A 15273-nucleotide genomic window follows, 5' to 3' on the forward strand; every position below is an offset into this window, starting at 1 on the left:
GCAACTTCATATTTAGACTTGTATCTTGAAGCCCTTGTTATCCACTTTTCTTGGAGTCCGTATGGCAGTTTTTCCACAATAGGATTTACCCCCTTCGAAGAGTCGAAGTAAGCTAACATCCCAGCTTGGGATTTTCTTTGTGATATTCTATTTCTGAGATGATATATGACAGGAGTGAGTTGTCTTTATTTGTCATTGTTAGAAAGTTGTCAAGTTTGTTGACGAGAGACGTCTGCAACATTATTGGAGCACCATATCGATCGTCCAGTCTTTCCCATAGTCTGTGTAGGCCTCTTCTTGGGTTGTTGGCATTTGATGCCCTTAAACTCATGGCATGTTTACCGAGCCTGGTCTAAGCCATTTAATAAGTAGGTCTATCTGTTCCGAGTCTGAAACTTGTAGTTCGTCTATGACGTTTTTAAAGCTGACTTTCCATGTATGAAAGGATTCTGCCTGGTCGTTAAAGCTTGTAAGCCGGGAGAACAGCAAGTCCTTGCGAAGGAGAAATCTGGTTATCTCTAACGTAGGATTGTTTTGCTGCAGGTGTGCAGAAGGGGTCTCTTCTAGAACGCCTTGTTTCATGTGTGAGACAGGGATCTCTTTTATATTGCCTTGTTTTTGGTGTTCAACAGGGACCTCATCTGAAAGGCCTAGTTTTTGTATGCCGGTTACTGGGATTAATGTTACTTCCGGTGAATTAGTATCAGAGGGCAAGACAGCAGGTGTCTTTGACGGCAAGTTTAGTGCCACAGATGGCACGAACGCTGGTGCTTCATGACTCAGCTCAATCTTAACGGGAATTTGTTTTATCTTTTGAGGTCCTGCTACGTCCCTTTTAGCAGTTGGTACATGATGCTTATTGACGAACTCTAGCTAACGCTGGAGAGGGTGTTCAGTTTCATCAGGCTAAATGCTTGGCTGCCGTCATATTCCTGGATACGAGCCTCGGCTTCTGCGGCTGCAGCTTCTCTTTGTGCTTCTAGAATGTTTATAGCAGCTTTAATTTCGGCTTTTTCCCGTGTTGCACGCGCAGCCTCCTCTACCATTAAAGTTTTCCTGCGTATGGCCTTACGTTTCAATTCAGCTTTCTGGTGTGCAGCCTCAGCATTTCTACGTATGGCCTCTTGTTCCGCCTCGGCTTTTCTGCTTGTGGCTTCTTGATCTGTTCTGATGGCTTCTTGTTCTGCTGTGATGGCTTCTTGTTCCGCCTCGGCTTTTATTTCATTTTGCTTGAAAAGAGTCTGTTCTTCTATCATTGCCTCCTGCTTCAGGAGCAAGGCCTGTTTTTCAGCAAAGGCTATCTGAGATCTGGCAGCCTCTGCTTTGGCACGCTTCTTCCGTGCAAGAATTGACATGTCAGAGACGTTGGAGCTCCCACTGTGTGAGGTTTTCTTGCCTTTAGATGTCTTTGTTTTTGTAGATTTAGCCTTGTCAGGGCAAGGCGATGCTCATGTAAGGTTTCCATGACTAGTTCCACTCTGGACAGACGAAAATCCAATGAGAGATTACACGCGTCTATGTCTTTTTGACTCTCCAATGTCCTGGTCCTTTTCAGAAAGTCCGTGAGTCTACGATAATTCGTCAGTGAGTCTACGATAATTCGTACATGCTTTTTTATGCAAGTTTATCCTGTACTGTTAACAGTTGCTGGAGTTCTTTTGGAGGCTTGGTGATCTCCAATAACTGTGATTCTATATCTGACCAAAGGGTCTCTATTTCCTGACAGAACTTGTCACGTTTTTCTGTAAAAAACTCCTTTATCTTTTTCTGTGAGGTCACGCACTCGCCTAGTCTCGATATTTTCATCTGAAAGTGTTGTATTAGACGGATTTTGTAATAGTTCTTCAGAAATATCTCCCTCTGGGGTTTGAACCTCTTCTTGCTGTTCCGCGTGACTGGGATCCATGATGTAAATCAACTAACTGTAGGCAATGTTTGTTCAACGTTGTCGGTTTGCTGCCTAGGACGCACAAGCTGCGTCGCGTAGTGTCAAGGTAACAGCTACGAACGATGCTCTGTTGTATTTCCTGTTCAGGAGATGTGTAGACAAGTTGTTGTCAATTTACTGTATGTCAAGGGATGCCGCGTGCATGTCCTGACCATATATATAACCGTATAACCGACGATTGGGCTCAAGCAGAAAAGACTATCAGGTGCTGATACTTTAATCAAGAGTCAATCTAACAAATGGTAAAAAGCTGAAAATAAAATTAAATACAATTTTACAATGTGTTCAATTAATGTAATTAAAACGAAATGTCAAAAATAATAGATAGCACAGTCCGTTAACGTTGAATGCGAGAAAATGTTGTACTTTCAAAAACGGTTAAATTTCATGTATTTCACGGAGAGATTGTTCAAATATGTAGAGAGCAATTTGAAGGGTTCAAATACAATGTTGTAGAATTAACTCACTCTGTGGTTAGCCACGAATTATATCCAAGATGACGTTTGTCCTTAGCATGTTCTCCAGTACTGGTATGACCTTGCAATCTTCAGTTTTAGATACGTGTGAGAGAGGGAAAGGTAGCGACGATACGATGTTTTAACGTTCGTATAAGGTTATTTGTTAGTATCCGAAACAATGGTTTTCCCGTTTGAATGGTTTTACACTTGTAAATTGGGGCCCTTTAGAGCTTGTTGTTCGGTGTGAGCCAATGCTTTGTGCTGAAAGCTGTACATTGACCTATAATGGTTTACTTTTATAAATTGTTATTTGTATGTAGAGTTGTCTCATTGGTACTCACACCACATCACCTATATCTAGTGTCTTATTAAAGGGGCACTAGCTACGATATATATAAAAAAATAAAGTATGATTTTTTTAGATCAATCATTAATCAAATTGGAATAATGAAATATTAATTTGCTTTTAGCAATCAATTTCCTTTAATTTTGTTGAAATAAGCGATTAAACATAATTTTTGACTGATTCACTTGCAAGTGAAAACGTCATCATCATTCTAACCGGTATTCATGTGAACTTCAAGTTAACCCCTAGCTTGAGATTGACAACGCATGCATTGTACGTGTACTGGTTATTTAAAGAAAAAGAATGTCAACAATGAAAGTGAAACTACGGTAAATCATTTGATTACTAATTCGATGCACATAAAATCATTCTTATATGGTTAAAAACAATGAGAAACATCTATTTTTAATCTGTAAAATAAAATCAAACAGACCTATAAAAATGCAATTGCACGTGTTGGTTTAATCTATTCGTATCTTTATTTTTGTTTACATCGCTTATATGGTCATCCGAGGTCAAATCGATAGTTAATTAGATGGCGTCTGGACTAAAATACACACGAAACGAACCTATATATTATCTACCCCATGCTCTGTAAACTGTTTATTTTATACTTTTGATAGTTTGGATAAATGTTTTACATTGTTATAAACCAAATATGAGAATTTGAGTCAAATCGGTTACAATGAATTTGACAGCTAGTGCCCCTTTAATATAGATATATACAATATGAGTCAGTTTAGAACAGACATTAGGTGTAGAGTTGTACAAGAAAATTACACCAAATTAAGCACATACATATGTTATGTTCGTTTGAACATCGTGAACTAAGAACAATAAATTATTACCGTTATGAACCAAAAAAATCAATGACATTAACAGCCGTATGATTTTGTGAGCCCTGGGCAATGCAATGATAATGATTTTGTGATATTTCTGGTTGTATTGTTAAAAAAAACCACAATCACGTCAACGATGACAACTATCCACAATGGAAAACGGATCCAATGAAAGCCCGTTAGCAAAACAGAAACCATATAGATTCACAGTCCTAAAATAACAAAACTTACGAAAATTCTGCGGATGGGTGGCGAAGATACTTCGAAAATAGTAGGCGCGGTAGAGGCAGAGGAGGTATCAGTAAAAAACGTAATGGATAGGTAAAATATGGGTTTTGGAACATAAACAGCTTGAATGAACGACAAACAACTATACCGATGGAACTGACACTAGACGATAGGACAACTAGTACTTCTAATACAAACACTGTTTTAAAAAAAAATGAAAAACTGTTTAGATAAATTGTTAGAAAGTAATAAGCAAACCATTGACACTACTGCAATTATTAATATCTTTTAATATTTTTTACTCAGTGAGACATTGTTTAAAAAAGAAGTAAATGTTGTTTCTAAAAGTAAAAATGGCAAGTTACCAGGTATTGATAAGTTGTCAGTAGAATTATTTAGAAATAATACATTGATGTTTATTTTGCAAAAGCTATTTAATACATGCTTCAAGTATGGAAAACATCCTTTTGTAAGAGGTAAAAGTATAATAATTCCAATTGCTAAGTCTTTAACTGCAGATCGACAAGATCCTTTGTAATATAGGGGCAAAACAATGTTAGTAAAAAAATAATATATGTTTACTAAATTGGATGATCTAGAATTTAGTACAAAATTGTGTAGGTACATTGAAAGCAATAGATTATCTTGTAGAATATTGTATTGAACTAAATAGCAATATAACAGAATAGTTTAGCGTTAACTCAGGTTTAAACAAGGATATATATTATCGCCTGTTATGTTTAATATTTTCATTAACAGTTCAATTGATGTTATAAAATCACTAGATATTGGTGTAGACATTGATGGTTTAAAAGTTGGTATTATTTCATATGCTGATGACATTGTTTTAATGCTGGAGACGAAAATAATTTACAGGTTCTATTAGATTAAGATTCAATATTTTATTAAAGTCTCACCACTTGAAAAACATTACACATTCAAATACAAATATATAACATAGGCTAGCGTATAACATAAAATAGTCCATACATATATAAAACATATCGTATATTGAAAGTAAGATATCATTAGCTTAAATACGAAAACATAAACAATTGCCATTCTATTCAGAGTTATGAAAGACGAATTTATACAAGATACAATAAGTAATTGGCGTGCTAATAAGTGTTTGACGTAAGCTTAGGATAAACTAAAGTTGTGCATTTAAGAAACCCTTCGGTTCAACAAACATCTAAATCGTGTTTGTTAAATGATAATACAGTACAAATAGTTTCTGGTTACCAATACCTTGGTCTACTGTTGACAGAATTTCTCGATTGTAATGAGATGGCTAAATCTGTAGCAAGGTATGCAAGTGGAGCTGAGTTTATTGATTATTGAAAGTAAAGCACATTGTGGTTTCCAGCACAGTGGATTTACAACATTATTTGATACTCTGGTCTATCCTCGTTAATTTTCTTGTATAAACGCTGTCCAGAACAGAGCTATCAGGTTTGTTTATAGGTGTTGGCAAAAATACGCTAAATGATGCTATTTAAGGGGATATGAGCTGGAGACCATTTAGTGTAAGGCCGTGTTCACATTGACCTAAACTCGGTGTTGTGTAAGTGCAACTCACACGTAAACTAAACAAAATTACGTTCCCATTGATAAAACTCAATGTTTACATGTAGTGTAAATCATGTTTTGTCTACATGCAGTCGATACTCGATGTAGGCCGTGTGTAGATTAAGTGTACACAAAACTAGGCATTTAAAACATTAGTTTCACCGTGCATATTTAAGGAAGAAACGATTTTTTAATAAAATTGATATTTATAGCAATTATTTATGAAGTTCTTTACAGAAATATTTGTCTCAACTTGATATATTTATTTGTTTTGTTTAGAAATAAAACTTAACGTAGCATTATTAAGCCCTTATCAAGACCCAAAGCAGCATCATTGCTGAACACATAATTCATTTGAAAATTAAAGTCTTTCCGAATTGACTTAACTTACACAGAAATATTTGCCACTGGTCTTTACTCAAACAACGATTCACTCATAAAATTACTTAAAAAGTGTGGGATAAATGTATTGTTTGTCTAGTATCTCGGATCCGTGAAATTACACTTAAAAAGAAAAAAAAAACATTACCCACTCCCTTTATCAAATACTTCTTGGAGAAGAAATACCATTTGAACAAACAGAAAAGACAGAAATATAGTGATCCCTAATATCTCAATCCTTCTTCTTCGTCTGTAAGCACGCTGTTGCAGCCTACGTTTTCTAATGCTTAATCGAGACATCTTTAGTATCTTTAAACTACTGCAAATCATCAAAATGGCTTTCATAAAGAAGCAACCATTTAACTTAAAAAAAAAGGGGGGGGGGGTATTTTGTTTATTTATTTGAGTCAGAATTTTGCCGATCAAACGTTTTATTCCGATTTTTTTTTCGATGCTGGTAATCAATTTTTTTTTCTTCAACATTTAACACTATAATGTATGGGGAAACTCTTGATTCAGAATATTTTTTATCATCTGTAGAACCGGAATTGTTTTCTTTATCCAATTGGGGTTCGGAATATTTCCATCCCCCCTATTTAGAGTCAAATGGTCGTTCCCTTACTGCTAGAAAAGTTGTCCGAAAATGTTTCATTCGATTCTACGAAATGAACATTTAAATGACATAGAGTTTACAAATGTGAACAAATCTTATGTACAGGTAATTAAACAAGGTGTACAGATGTGAACAAATTTAATGTGAAACCAATGTCCAGTTCATTAAACTAATTGTAAACAAGTTTACTGTACATGAAATTTGGTGTGAACACGGCCTAAGACAATGGTCATGTATCTTTATACACTGTGCACTATGTAGTGTCATGAACAAAGACATAATGAATTAGAAAGTGTTCAAATGGTCACATACAAATGTTGTAACTAATAAGAAAAACTGGTGTAATGAAGTCATGAAAAAAATTAGATATTGGAATTTTTTATTGTTTGATAGTCTTAGTAGTGGGCTTCATTACAATATTGTGTTACAACTTGAAGATATTTTATGTGAATGCCGTTTGAATTTTCAGTTACGATTCACAGGATCTTACTCAGACTTGGGACGAATTCGAATCTGGAATTGTCCTGTCATGAACAACAGTAACAATCTAAATTAAAAATCGTGAATGTGTAACCCCGGCTTATTTCGACTCTATTTTAATGTCTCCGTGACAAATTGTCAGCGAGGCTAATTTTTTTATATCCCTGTTTTCCGCCTGTAAATCTAATTTACAATAACAGTGGTATATATATTAAATGCTACCACTCTATCAGCATATATGCTAAATCCTAAGTAAAGTAAAGTTTCTGCTTTAATGTAAAAAAAATTATATTTTTGAAATGGGTTATCTAAGCAAAAGCAAATTCAGGATATGATGTACAATGTACATGTAGATGTTTAAACTATTTTTGCCGAACACTGCTTTAAAACACATTTTCTAATATACATATGGAAATGGGGCATATATATTTCTTTCTGTAGAACCTCTAGTCTTGTTTTCATTCTGAATTCTGCTTAACATTGTAATTATCTATAGGCGAGCGCCAAAACAAGGATTCTGAGGTTTCCAATGCACCTACCGAACACTATATACTAGAATATATATATAAATATATACAACTCGTCTAAACATCAACCCAACAATGTTAGATCTGTAAATTTGCTTTTGCAAATTTTTGGTTCTTCCCTCGCCGGGATTCGAACCTATGCTTCTGTGATATCGTGACACCAACTCGCCTGCACTGCAGCCGTCCCGCTAGACCACACGACCACCTGGACTCTCAAAAAAAGAGCTTTTGCTGGCCATGTGTTACCTTTCCACGTCAGTTTTAATCTAGCGGCGTACTATAGTACATGATATATAAAGCATGAAGATGTTATTGTTACAGATCAGCTAAATTATCTATAGTAAAGGATCCTACAAATTAATGTAAGATACAGTCACAGAAAAAAAGAGAGTCGTTTTCACAAAATTACTTACGACTAAGATATTTCTCCTTATTACATTGGTTGCAATGAATTTAATTGATTTCCCAGTTAGATAAAAACCGATAATTATACCTCCGCTTTAAAAAAGGGGGGTATACTGTTTTACCTCTGTCTGTCCGTCCGTCAGTCCTTCCGTCCGTCTGTCCGTCAGTTAGTCCGTCCCATGAATATTTTTCGTCGCATTTTTCTCAGGAACTACAATACAAGGATTTCTGAAATTTGGTTTCATGGTTTATCTAAGTCAGCTATACCGTGTGATGCGTTTTCAGATTGATCACTTGACAACTTCCTGTTTACCGAACACTTGTATGATTTTACACATGATAGCCAAGTTAAAAAAATTTTGTCACACTTTTCTCAGGAACTACAATACAAGGATTTCTGAAATTTGGTTTCAGGATTTATATAAGTCAGCTATACCGTGTGATGCATTTTCAGATTCGTAACTCGACAACTTCCTGTTTACCGAACACTTGCATATTTTTACACTATGTATTTTTTCGTCGCATTTTTCTCAGGAACTACAATACAAGGATTTCTGAAATTTGGTTTCAGGGTTGATCTAAGTCAGCTATACCGTGTGATGCGTTTTCAGATTCATCACTCCTGTTTACGGAACACTTGCATATTTTTACACTATTTATATTATCCACTTGCGGCGGGGGTATCATCAGTGAGCAGTAGCTCGCAGTTTCACTTGTTTCACATGTGAAATAAACTTGGTTCAAAACAAATTGTGAATGCGTAGGTAAAAAAATATAGTTCTTGCCATGTTTTACATTCATTTCTTTAAAAAAAAAGCCATTTGCCAATGTAATAAATAGAATAACTAATTAAAGGATTCAATTAACAAAAAATATTCAACTCATGACCGAACAACACTGATAATTAACTCATGCACTACCTGCATTTGTGAATTAATGTGTTGTTGGGTCACACACTGAATATTTTTCTCTATTGGAATTCTATGATTAGTTATTCTATAATTATTTAATATTTAACACTATTTATAAAATTAGTATATTATGGAAAATATTACAAAAGTTTTAAAAATCTTAAAAGTATATGGAATATCTTAATAGTCCCAGCTGCTTACTCAGTCAATTCTATAATGTAAAAGAAAGAATTGCATTCATAATTTTTGATTGGAAGATTTTTACCATGTTTACAGGCAAGACCTATTTACGAACAGATATATTTGTATGTAAAGAAAAATCGGGAAATGGGTAAGATGAATTCTAGGATATTACTTGTGATTTCAGATAGATATATCTGGTCGTCACTCGTTTGAAGAATTTGAAATTGAAGAAGATGGTAAAACAACATTAGTAAAGAAACTGCATCTTTGGAAGCTGAAGACATCAGATAGCGGGCTGTATAAATGTCATGTACTCAATACAGATTCATCAGCCTCATTAAACTTTACAGATACAGGTAAATTTTAAGGCTTCTCTAGGTTTCAATTTTTATCAGATATTTAGAATCCTCTGGTTTTATCTGAGACACTGACATACCTGCCAACTTTTCAAAATGCTCATGGGAATTGAACATGCAAGATGGCTCTTATAGTCCTACAAAACCTTCATCATGTTCAATGGGGCCTTCACATATATTTTAATGTTGTATTTAAGCTCTTTCATACTTTTACAAGCATATTGCCATTGAAAATTAATTGTTTTGTTTAAAACTGTGGAAAAAAGTCTCTTTTAAAATTTCCATTTAGGAGCCTCCATGGGGGAGATCTCCCACAAATAGTGACAGTTGGGAGGTATGCACTGATAGAACTCATGTTGTTCCTCAAACTTTTGAATGATTGACATCAACTTCACCATTTAGAACTCTTGGTAATAGGATGAAAACCTCTATAAAAAAATGAAAAAAAATTATGTAAAAATTTTATTTAGAATTTCTGTACTCTGTAGATAAAACATCAGCTGAATGTACGTTACAATGTTAATTGGAAAGTACTAGAAATTGAAAAAAATGTGATTGAACTTTCATTGGAGGCACCAACACCAAAATAAAACAACAACCAAAATAACCCAATTAATGGTATGTGCTGTATTTCAATCATTACAACACATACTTTGTACTTAAAATTTTACAACATATTGTATGAAAACAAATATCATCATCCCACTTTTTTACGAAAAAAACCCTGAACATTATGGGCAGCAACTTTACAGTGATGAGGTGTAATTTGTCAAGGAACTTTTTGATCTGTCAAATATAAGTCCTGTTTGCGGATACTTAAAATCCCCAATGAACATTGTGTTATGCATTTTGTACGTTTCCTTTGTCTTTGTTTACAGCATGGCAATAAATAGAACTTCCGGTTACTGCATGGTTCCAAAATTCCTTAGGATCATGTCCGTTGATCATCGGGAACAGTTAGATTTTAAATGTGAAAACGTTTGATGTCGGTTAACATTTCAATGGCGGACAAGATAGAAGGTGTTGATTGTCGCTCTTAAATTGTTTTAGTTTAATATGAAACCAAGAAACAATTCTGAGTTATGACCGTGTACTATCATTAATATATTGGATATTGAACATTTAATTCTACACAAAAAAGCAAGTATGTACAACAGAGCCAAGTAATTAACATATAATGATACTCTGAAATTGACCATTGTTTACAATTGTAAACAAAAATGGCGGACCCTGAAAATCGCATTGTAAATAACTCATTAGTGGACACTCCTGTTGGAAATTCAATCGAAAGTGCACGCCAAGTTTTATATGGACAGCATCTTAACTATGTACCTTTCAACACACCAGCAAATCTGCATGGCAACCCACAACAGAAATTGGTTTTCTCCGATCAACCCTCCCCCCCCGAATTTCGAACGCACAAAATACACAAATCTGTCTAGAATCTATATTAAATGACATTTATACAAAACTGTCACATCTTGATGCTTTACCGTCGATTGATAAACGTCTAGGGGGGATCGAAAGCAGATTCTCATCATTAGAAACAGAACTTGCCGAAGTCAAGCAAGATATGAAGCAAATAGAAGGCAGAGTAACTGGATCTGAACACGTAGTTAAAAAGATTGAAAACAGATTTTGCTTTATAACAGAGGAATTCGATAATATGAGACAAGAAAATATGGAACTAAAAGAAAAGCTTCTCGAAGTTCAGTCAAGGTCGATGAGGGGAAATCTTTTTTTTGGTGGTATACTCGAAGATCCGAGGGAAAAAGATGACTATGATAATATTGAAACGGAAACAGTCCTTAAGAAATTTATCAAAGAAAAACTTAAGATAAACGAAGAAATCAAATTTCATATTGTTCACCGCCTCCGACCACGCAAGGACGCTAAACCAAGAACCATAGTAGCTAAATTTGAAAGTCGAAAGGATAGAAACAAAGTTCTTAGAGCTGCCCCTGCTAAACTGAAAGAAACATCTTTCAGCGTCTTTGAGCAATATCCATACGAAATGGTAGAAAGAAGAAATGTTCTATGGCCTATTTTCAAACGAGAACAACGTCTAGGAAATCATGCACGTCTTAAGGAAGACAAGCTATACGTCAATGGTCACAGAATATATCCTGAAGATGTAATTGAAGCTCAGAAAAATGCATCCAATGTACCCAACAACCCTTCGCAAGACAACATGTATCCATCTCAACAAGGCAGTCAATTTCCAAGGGAGCACTTTGGCTCACGAGACGAATCAAGAGCAGGTTTTTGCCGTCCCCGCCACATATAGGACAGGCAAACAAGAGGACAGTTGAACTTTAAACCCAGTATATGTAACAATTCTCACTCATTAAATATTTCATGCTTAAATGTATGTGGCCTAAAAAATCGATTAATATTTAAAGAATTTACTGATTTGATTGAACTAAATGACATTTTTGTATGTATTGAGTCAAAACTAGATGATTTAGACCAGCTTAACTTGCCGAAGGGATGTGATTATTTTACCAAAAATAGAAAAAAAATTGAACGAAAATCTGGAGGATTACAGTTATTTTTAAAAAATGTTTAAAAAATTTTCTTACATTCATTAACACAGACTCTGAGTTTGTACTTTGGGTTAAAGTAGATATTCCAATGCAATTAACTAAAATTATGTTTGGTTGTATTTATGTACCTCCCGAAAATTCAAGGTACTCCTCCAAGGATGCCTTTGATGAAATTGAAACAGAATTAATTACGTTAAAAGATCAAAGCACTGCAACTGCACTACTTGGCGATTTAAATGCCAGAACAGGCCCGGGTCTCTTTGTGATTATATTATACCAGACGATGAACTTTCAAAAATTTTGAATTATGATGGAATAGATGAGATAGATAGATGTTTATATGACTATTACAATTTATGTTTATATAATGTATCCTTACAAAGATCGTCTGAGGACAAAGGTCGCATCAATGTATATGGTAACAAACTTTTGCAATTATGTAAAAACAATTGTTTATATATTGCCAATGGCAGAATTGGTAACGACAAAAATATGGGCAAAGTAACTAGCAAAGAAACTAGTCTAGTTGATTACTTAATAGTATCAGGAGATTTGTTCCCCTATATTACGGAATTTGAAGTTATTGATTTTGATTCGTTATTTTCTGATATTCATTGTAGATTGCTATTCAATCTTTCAGCGATGTTACCTGATGATTTGCTTGATAAAAAACAATTCACCGAATGTGCCTAGTAAGCATATCCGTTGGATTGGTGACAAAAGAGATCAATTTGTTGACAGCGTTGAAAGTAAATTGACCATTGATAACTTGTCGAACCAGTTAGACACGCTTGATATAACAAATGAAAATTTTCAAACTGACCTTAACGAATTAGTCGAAAGTTTAAATAAAGTGTTTCTTGATTCAGCCATCGAAAATTTCGGAAATAAACCCGCCAAAATTAATGAGGCTTGTTTAGGGGGGGTATCAATATCCCATATCCCATTAAGTTTTTATCCCAATATCCCTTATCCCTATAATGTTTACCCCTAATATCCCAATAAATATTTTTTACAAATATCCCATATCCCTAAAACTATTTTGAAATATCTCAAAAAATCATTATAAATTCATTCCCAAGCCCATTTTTTCCCTCATCATCACATCGTCAACAATTTTGACAGGGAAAACAAACTGTGTTTAAGGAAATTTACAGTATAAAATTGAGAATGGAAATGGGGAATGTGTCGAAGAGACAACAACCCGACCAAATAAAAAACAACAGCAGAGGGTCACCAACAGGTCTTCAATGTAGCGAGAAATTCCCGCACCCGGAGGCGTCCTTCAGCTGGCCCCTAAACAAATATATACTAGTCCAGTGATAATGAACGCCATACTAATTTCCAAATTGTACACAAGAAACTAAAATTAAAATAATACAAGACTAACAAAGGCCAGAGGCTCCTGACTTGGGACAGGCGCAAAAATGCGGCGGGGTTAAACATGTTTGTGAGATCTCAACCCTCCCCCTATACCTCTAACCAATGTAGAAAAGTAAACGCATAACAATACGCACATTAAAATTTAGTTCAAGAGAAGTCCAAGTCTGATGTCAGAAGATGTAACCAAAGAAAATAAACAAAATGACAATAATACATAAATAACAACAGACTACTAGCAGTTAACTGACATGCCAGCTCCAGACTTCAATTAAACTGACTAAAAGATTATGATTTCATCATATGAACATCAGGCACAATCCTTCCCGTTAGGGGTTTAGTATCATACCATCATAACATATATGAGAAGAACATAACCCGTGTCATGCCAACAACTGTTTTTAGAATAAATGTGTTTAGTTCCGATGCAAAGACCTTATCAGTGACTCAATATTAACGCCAAAATATGCAATCTTTAATGACTTGACAACAGTATCGTAATTATATCCCTTCTTAATAAGTCTATTCAAAGGTTTTGTAAGTTTCTGAGGTGAATACTGACACCTTTGTGCTTTATAAAGAATATTTCCATAAAAAATTGGATGTGAAATACCTGAACGTATTAGAAATCTGCATGTTGAGCTATATTGTGTATACTTCCAGTGTTAAATAATAATATATGTGTCCAAAAGATGAAGTGTTCCATCTTAGAGCCTTGTATAACAATCTCTTTTTATAAGATCTTAAACGATAAATTTAGTGTAAGGGGTCTAATTTCAGACTTTTTTTTTTAATTGTTCAAACCGTGATGCATATGACTGTAAAATTTCATTTTGATAGCATTCTTCTTTCATTGATAAGAAACTTCATCCTACACGTTAACCTATGTTGGAAAGAACAGAAGGACTCAACCCTGTCTCTTGTCCGAGATTGCTCTGACTTCCAACGGCTGTTTTGCCAGACAAGCTGAGACTGTGGGACGTCAGAGCACGTCCATATCAAAAAGTGGATATTTAGCATGCAAGTTCAATAACTCAAAATTTAACACAAGAAAGCTTTCTGCTAATGTACCTACATTACACTTAACTGTTGCAATGTTTTTACAGCAGGCAAAATTTGCACAGCCCTTGTTTGCAAAGAAATAACACAACATTTGACTCTGTGATCTTGAACTTTATGAATTACATAGATCCCAATATTTTTGTTACTTTTTTTTAATTTCCTTCCTCACAACACCAGCATGGCCAGTAATAGAAAGAAAATATATTAATTTACATTGATTATTTAGTAATTATTCGTTATTAACATAGTTTATACTGCGAAATATCTACTTTTTGATATGGGACGTGCTCTGACGTCCCTCGGCCCCAGCTTGTCTGGCAATACTGCCGTTGCACATCAGAGCAATCTGTGAAACGTGGAGACCTCTGAAGATCCTCGCCACGTAAAAAATAAAGAGGTAAAACACTAGAAAATATCCTGTAATCATATAAAGCATCAAAACAAATAAAAACATTGACAACAATAAGGCTTAACTCAGCAGATGGATACATCTAACAAAAATCTATGATTATTTTAAGAAAATTATCAATGCATATGAGCATATAATATAAAAAAAGATGTGGTATGATCGCCAATGAGACAACTCTTCACAAGAGACCACGTGACACAGAAATTAACAACTATAGGTCACTGTACGACCTTCAACAATGAGCAAATCTCATACCGCATAGTTAGCTATAAAAGGTCCTGAAATGACAAACGTAGAACAATTCAAACGAGAAAACTAACGGCCTAATTTATGTATAAAAAAATGAACAAAAAACAAATATGTAACACAGCCACAAACGACAACCACTGAATTAAAGACTCCTGACTTTGGACAGGCACATACATACAGAATTTGGCGAGGTTAAACATGTTAGCGGGATCCCAACCCTCCCCTTAACCTGGGACAGTGGTGTAACAGTACAACATAAGAACGAACTATACAAATCAGTTGAAAAAGGCTTAACTCATCAGATGGATACAAATAGAAATACATCTAACAAAAACAGAGAGTGGACGTGACCGAGTACTTGTACATCCCATCAACAAAAAGAC

The 15273-nt window shown here is 34.8% G+C and overlaps 1 protein-coding gene across 1 annotated transcript; it reads right to left on the bottom strand.

Moving 5' to 3' along the window:
* Positions 1 to 869: 869 nt before the first annotated feature.
* LOC139483208 (tol-Pal system protein TolA-like) lies at positions 870 to 1355 on the bottom strand. Its single transcript, XM_071267240.1, has one exon. The coding sequence runs from the start codon at positions 1353 to 1355 to the stop codon at positions 870 to 872; it is 486 nt and encodes a 161-aa protein (XP_071123341.1).
* Between the last annotated feature and the right edge of the window lie 13918 nt (positions 1356 to 15273).

The sequence above is a fragment of the Mytilus edulis genome, chromosome 7 (assembly GCF_963676685.1).
Source record: "Mytilus edulis chromosome 7, xbMytEdul2.2, whole genome shotgun sequence".
NCBI lineage: Eukaryota > Metazoa > Mollusca > Bivalvia > Mytilida > Mytilidae > Mytilus > Mytilus edulis.

What these genes read in the sequence shown, in the direction of transcription:
- LOC139483208 (XM_071267240.1), bottom strand. Translation starts at nt 1,355, where the DNA reads ATGTCAATTCTTGCACGGAAGAAGCGTGCCAAAGCAGAGGCTGCCAGA.